At 37.4% G+C, this 6957-nt stretch overlaps 1 protein-coding gene across 4 annotated transcripts; it reads right to left on the bottom strand.

Moving 5' to 3' along the window:
• Positions 1 to 1642: 1642 nt before the first annotated feature.
• Positions 1643 to 6676, bottom strand: LOC149815814 (transcription factor BHLH089-like). Of its 4 annotated transcripts, XM_089989058.1 has the most exons (7): positions 5854 to 6676; positions 4887 to 5102; positions 4403 to 4468; positions 4180 to 4248; positions 4014 to 4085; positions 3316 to 3414; positions 1643 to 1888 (listed from the first exon to the last, which is right to left on the bottom strand). In XM_089989058.1, exons 1-7 carry the CDS (start codon positions 6250 to 6252, stop codon positions 1883 to 1885), a joined length of 927 nt encoding a protein of 308 aa, XP_089845184.1. In that variant the 5' UTR covers positions 6253 to 6676; the 3' UTR covers positions 1643 to 1882. The 4 variants fall into 4 exon arrangements, with proteins under 4 accessions (XP_089845184.1, XP_089845182.1, XP_089845183.1 ...); XM_089989056.1 differs by lacking the exon at positions 1643 to 1888 and having other exon boundaries at positions 2978 to 3414; XM_089989057.1 differs by lacking the exon at positions 1643 to 1888 and having other exon boundaries at positions 2978 to 3414; positions 4887 to 5099.
• Positions 6677 to 6957: the final 281 nt, after the last annotated feature.

Raw genomic sequence — 6957 nt, 5'->3', positions numbered from 1 at the left:
TAATATATGTATAGCATCAATAAAAGTTTCAATAGATACCATAATTAGAATTTTCAGTGTTCCCATAATCTTCTTCCTCTTGATCCACTCTTATCACTCGCCATGCCATAATATGAAAACCAATAACCTTCTGATGTACAATGGTCACAAAGTAGGATCTTTTTTCAATGAAATTCTGGCTTATACATGGCAGTGATCACACACATTTGTTTGTGGTAAAAAACAAATGAACAGTTGCCAAATTAAGGTAGCAGTTCAGTACTGCAGGTAATCTCAAACAATGTTGCTTAGAACTATTAGGGCCCATTTGGAAACAGGATTAAAAATTGAAGTTTCACTCCCAGTATGCAAAAAATCTTGCCTACTGGACTATGAATAATCTGCACTCAAATTTAGTTGCAAAAATTGACCTTAGTTGGACATATTGAACCTGGTAAAGCATATGAGATATAAGTAGAGTCTCCATGGTAAAAAGAAATGGATTGAATATGACCAAAATCCAAGTTAGAGAACATAGCCTCAAATACTAGAGGCTTGAGAGGCCCAATCCAAGACTAACTCAAAAATGTAGAGGACCCTATTATAGGTTAGATTAGGATTGGCCATCTGACCCATATTCATTCAGTCCGCAAGGAGTACATTGAAAAGATGGCCTTTTATGACTTAAAAGCATGAAATTAAGAAATAAGAGACAAGAATCATTGATAGGTCAGACTTCAAAACTCAGTTGGATCTACATCATAACCCAATCTCATATAACTGTATTGGGTCAGGGTCCAGTTCTAATCAAACGTTGGCTTAAGCATGTCCAGATTTGAATGGAGAAAACCCATAGCATGCCTAGTTGGGAAAACTCTCAGTTTTTAAGTTCTATATATAAATGGGTAGGATCTTAATTGATCTCATGTTGGATTTCTATATGGTTTATAAATGCCAAGAGCAACATTAGGGTCTAAATTGCATCCAGACTAGCCAAACCCAATGCTGTCAGATCAGCTTTTATGGGTAAGTCCAACTAATACTAGATTAACATACCTAAAGGTATGTCTGTGAATTAGGAAATGAAGAAGTCAAGTTATATGTACAATGATATATACTAGAATAAAAAAAGAAATTTGCTAACAATATTCTTAGATTCTTGAAGTCTTTTTATAAATAAGAGATTTTCAAGTATGTATAGAAAAATAAAAGTCTGAGAATCCATTCCAGGTGAATACTTCCCAAATTACAGGATATTTGAGGATCAGAGAATCCTGAAAAGCCTTATTACATAATCCTGAATTCAAATGGGCCCTTAAACGCTTATTGCTCTTTAGATACTTTTGCATTGCTAACAAAATCAGTCAAAAAATTACAAGAACGATAACAGAAGTTCATGACATTAGTTACATGGGAAGTGATCAACATGAAGTCTTAGGCAAAGTTACTACATGAAATACAAACATCACATGGAAAACAATATATATGGCAATGAAATAATATGTAAATTTTACAACCATCAACATAATCTCTTTTCATATCAAATCCTTGATGAAAACTTATTCACAAGAGCATCATGCAACCAAGAACAATGCATCTTTATAAAAGTTAAAACTAAGAAAATCAACTCCCTGAACACTTCAAATACAAGAATAGATAGTGTTTGAAAATATGAACCTCCTATGACCTCACTGGTGAATTTTTCACTGAGGAGTCGAACAATTACCAAGCTGTGATAGGAACCAACGGTAACATTGTAAAAAAAAAAAGAGATTCTGAAATGTATGGCGAATTGATCTTGTAAATGTGAATAAAAGCTTCTTGCTCACCCAAATTTAACCATCTAAAACTGACCTTGCAGCTGAGTTGGGACCAAATTTGACAATGTTTCACCTCTCATGGATTAAACCTGAAAATAACTCAAACTTATTCCAAATATAACCTCCCAAATCCAACTCACTCATGACAACCTCTTAGATCCCCCGGAATACTGATCCCTTCCTAGGATGAAGCCAACTAGATTCAAATTGGATCCACACAAATACACTTTTAACGAACACAATGCTGCCCAAACCCAATCAAGATGCTCATTGTTCAAAAAACCAGGCAACCACATTGATGCCACATTGTTCACGGTAGCCTGACAGTAGGCCAGAAAAGTGGTATATATATATATATATATATATATATATATATATATATATATATATATATATATATATATATATATATATATATATATATATATTTGGCCTCTTGATCATGTTTTCTTGATGAAAAATATGTTTGTTTTAAGCTGAGAAATTTGGTGCGTTTATGACCATCAATTTTCGAGTCACTGAAAAAACCCTGCTTACATGTCGGGATAATCACTTTTTTTTTTCCAGTTGGTGTAATCTTTTTGTTTTTCATCAAGCACCTTTTTCTAACAGTAACCTTAAAACTTTATCATTTTTAAGAAAAAAACTTGTGTTCCTTTTCTGCGGTTTTGAAAATTTGAAGTTTCTTGGTTACTATGAAATTTTCATGATTTGCCTTATTATTGTGACCTCTCTCTCTCTCTCTCTCTATATATATATATATATATATATATATATATATATATCGAGAGAGAGCCATAACCTATGCCCTTTTGAGAAAAGTAGTGCATTACCAGGACTCATATTATACGCCATTACCATATCCATATTACCAGCCAATTACAATTTATTGTGGAGTGCCGAATTATATTTCCATGATATTTACACTTTTAAAAAGATTATGTAACATAGGTAATTTCCTTGTGCCGGCATTTGAAATAAAAGAACACCCAGTAAGTAACGTAACACAGTTCTTAATCAATGAAAACATAACAAGAACCAATGATTTATTGGAGTCCCCTAGTAGCTTACTAAGAAAGAAAGTTGAAAACAAAAAAAAGGAAGAAACACAATTTACCAGCAATAAGCAGGCTACCTTGTATACCCTTCTGGGAAACATCCAAAATAAATCCAGTGAATGCATGCAAATTTTCTAATTGGTTGATTTTCTGCTCAAGTTTTTATTACAGTAAGGACCAGGAGACCAAGATGACAGCATATCGGGGGATAAAGTGGATTTCTAACACACAAAGAGAGAAAATTTTCAGGCTAAAGGATTAAGGCTAAGCTCACTTACGCACACAGAACACAGCATCATACTTGGAGCACACTAAAATAGATGAAGGCTACATCATTACTGAACTAGACTAGATCCCTAAACACTTTTGGCACTACAATTTACTCATATTATGAGTTAATGTGTCCTGTCCATCCCCAATTTGGATAATCACGCTCCTCTTTCAAATCCACCACCAACCTGCTTGTGGATCCATTCTTGTGGAGATTCTGGGGCATAGTCTCGGTCTGCCTGTGGGCTGAATGTAACACCAACTGGTTCAAATGCCTGAACTCCAAGCTGAAAAGAATACAACTAGTTAAATAGTTGTGCGTCACAATCAGACATCACCTATGTAGCTTTTGTAAGATCCAAGAATTAAATAATTCTTTTTTAAGACAATCAGGGAAAAAATAAGGGCATAAGTTGATTCCGTTTGTGGGTAAACACATCCTAAACATGCACTTTGAAAAATGTGCCTTATGGTTTGTAACTGGTAAAATCGATTTGTCTTTGCAAGGTATGACATTGTAAATTAGTAAATTCCTAGGTCACTATTGAAAAACTCGATAATTAATTCAGCAAGAATATAGTTACAAATTCAACAGCATGCCACCACTGCAGTAGCATAAAGTCGGTTTGCAAAACATATTATAGAGAGACAAGCCCAAAAGCAAGGTTTCCGATCATAGAAAGAGAAGCAAGGACATCATACCAGAGCAGAAGAAAGAACCAGGCATGTGAATGAAAGATGCAGCGGAAAAGAAAAACAATTTGGAGAAAGAATAGATATGATTTGCTCATGAACTCTTCAGGAAATGACTTTGAAAATCATTTCTTCAAAATCAATAACGGTGATGGGATCTAGAAAACTCTCTACTTAGATTACTTAAGCTCACATCTTTCACTGGAAATGCTTCAGTGCTTGAGGCCATCCTTGAATTCACTGCTTCCAGCTTCAATGATAAAAACTGTAAAAAAGACAAAGTGATTCAACATTGTTCAAGCTAAATAACAGGAAAAACAATAATCCAATCAGCTGTTGGATGAACAAAGGAATAATACCTCAACTTGACGCTGCAGTGACTGTATGTAATTAATAATTTCATCAAGGACCATAGCCTTGCCAATTACCTGCAAAGCAAAAATAAATCCTTCTGAATCTCTACTTATTCCATCTACCAAAACCACCACTCCCTACCCAAACCCTCAAAAAAATAAATATAAAAGAAAAGAAAAGAAATTTATATAATAAAGAGCATGAAAGAAAACTGAGCTTGGTTCCCACCTTATTACATCCCGGGACCAAATCTTGCAGAATTTTCATACGCTCGCTTATCTTCTCTCTCCTAGCCTGCACAATAGAGAAGGTCGTATTCACCACATGCAAGACAAATTTAGAATTGACATTTAATGAACCAGTTATACAAGGTAAGCAAGACACCAACCCCATGAGAACCAACAAAGACTGAGTAAAAGTAAATGCTGCATGCTTTTCAGCGAGCAAACACAAAATTCGTTAGATTTACTGATTCTATATGAAATGTTGCATCCACTGCATGCCTTGGTTTGGAGAATCAGCATAGAAGCAAATTCTATAGAACCATCATTCTACACTTTCGGATGAAAGTGCCTTATAACCAATCAACTCAGCATTGACAATTGTTTTCTTTTCTTTCTTCTCTCTTAATAGAAACAACGCAATCGCTGGAAAGTGAGGAAGGGATCTTGAGTTGGGGAACCAAGTACCATGTATGAAGCAAAAACCTTACTCTTTCTGCCAAGCTATGGCTATCAGTAGCCTGTCCTCTTCTTGCTCTCACATGGATATAATTCTGCTTTGGCGCCTCAATCGGTTGAACTGGCTGAACACTTTGTGCAGACTGTTTCCTGTTTACCGCAGGCCTTGTTTCAATTTCTACTCTCACATCACAATTTTCATCTCTTTTTCCTGCTCCCTTCGAGCGCTTGCCATTGTACTCAATCTGCTGCTCATATATAGTTAAACAAGGAAAATAAAACAGTGCCATGAGACGAATGACATAAAACCACCATGTCTAACAGTTATTTTCACAGAAATCCAGCTAAACGCTCAGGCAAATACAATGAACATCAAATGCAAGGGCGGCTCAAGAGAAGTTGGGGCCCTAGGCATATTTCATTGGAGGCCCATATTTTTCCATATTTTTTTTTTCATTGGAGGCCCTCAGCATGAGGCACAAGCATGTGCCATATTTCATTAGAGACCCTCAGCATGTGAAATATAAGCATTATATATATATATATATATATATATATATATATATATATATATATATATATATATATATATATATATATATATATATATTCATTTGAGGCCCTAGGCGGTGGCCTCAAATATCTAAGAGGCCAGCAGGCCCTGATCAAATGCCAGGACTGCACCTGGATTTTCACATCTAAATTGAGATATTGCATTATGAATCAGAAAGAACATCCAACACATATCCCAATTATTGGATAAGTGGGTGCACACAAACACCATTAAGAAAAGCAGGATAAGTTGGGAAATAGTATTATACACCAAAATGCAGATTCCAACTTTTCTGGATAAAAGGGTAGCATTCAGAGCACCCTCTATAAGAAGGAATGAGAGATGATAAGAACTAATTACTGCTATAAGAAAGACCAGGCAACAACCAACATGCAGTGTATAAAGGGAAAATGGAAAAAAAAATCTGAGAATTGAAGCTGACAAACCATGTTGTGATCAGGGCTGCGGCTGGAAACGAGCTTCGAGGACTCATCTTCCATCTGATCTCTTTTCTTCTTCTCGGAACTGCTTCTATAAAGGGAGGCATCGCCACCACTCTGCTCGGTCGTCGTCACCGACGAATCGTCAACAGATGCATCACGATTGCTGGTCAGCTCCGAGTAACCGACTCTCAAGCTCTGCCCAAATTGGCTCCTCGTCTGCCGATTGATCTCAACACCTCTCAGAAACCCCACATTGACGTTGTTCGCATCCACTCCGCCGCCACCACTGAGGCGAGAAATCGACCACATCGCCTGCAAATTACTGAACGGGGACGGAGAATTGGCGGCGGCATTGGGCGCGAACGAATCCTGAGCTTCAGCAAGTAAGGACGAAGGATCCATTTCTCGATTGCTCAGATTATCCAAATTCAGAAAGACCCGAAATCCCAGAATCCGTTCTTCATCCTCTGGTACTCAGTGGCCGAGCAATTCCATCTCCCCATTGAATCTGATGGGCACCCAAAATGAGAAAACCGGAAAATTGGATCACTTGAGCGGATCACAACAAGAGTGAAACAGTGAAGAGATTGTGGATGGACTGAGTCTGGAGTTCAGATTTGTGGGTGGTTGGTTTACTATCACTAGGAGGAGAAAGAAGAGGTGGCGTGAAGATGGGGAATGGAAAAATGAGGCGTTGCGAAGTGGGGAAGGATAATCTCGTGGGGTTTAATGAGGGCCGTACCTCTGGGACCAAACCGAGCTTGATCTTTCATACCAAGCCCGCGCTCCCAACGAGGCAGACGCATCCAAAAGAGCAACTGCTGGTGTTCTCTAGCGAAATTACTCTGTTACAGTGAGGATGGTGATTCGAATCAATGGTGGTGATATTACTCTCTCTCTCTCTCTCAACCCTTATAGAAGAACACAAAACGGTGAGACAAAATCAAGGCTTTGTAGAGAAGCCACACAGTTACACTACTAGTTGCAAGGCACCAAGAGCTCTGGGTTAACGAGAGCTTCTAAAGAAGTCAGGAAGCTTGGTTACGAAGCGTGTGCAAGTACTTGCTTGGAGGTCACTTCTAAAGAATGCAAAGTTGTTGTTTTTCT

Source organism: Nuphar pumila, chromosome 15, assembly GCF_984573655.1.
Source record: "Nuphar pumila chromosome 15, dmNupPumi1.hap1.1, whole genome shotgun sequence".
Taxonomy (NCBI): domain Eukaryota; kingdom Viridiplantae; phylum Streptophyta; class Magnoliopsida; order Nymphaeales; family Nymphaeaceae; genus Nuphar; species Nuphar pumila.
This window is presented reverse-complemented; position numbering and strand designations above follow the sequence as displayed.

What these genes read in the sequence shown, in the direction of transcription:
- LOC149815814 (XM_089989056.1), bottom strand. Translation starts at nt 6,252, where the DNA reads ATGGATCCTTCGTCCTTACTTGCTGAAGCTCAGGATTCGTTCGCGCCC. An exon ending in GCAGCCCTGATCACAACATG is followed by an intron (nt 5,103 to 5,853) that starts GTTTGTCAGCTT and finishes ATATATGAGCAG; the next exon opens with CAGATTGAGTACAATGGCAA. An exon ending in AAGCATTTCCAGTGAAAGAT is followed by an intron (nt 3,415 to 4,013) that starts GTGAGCTTAAGT and finishes TATTCTTTTCAG; the next exon opens with CTTGGAGTTCAGGCATTTGA.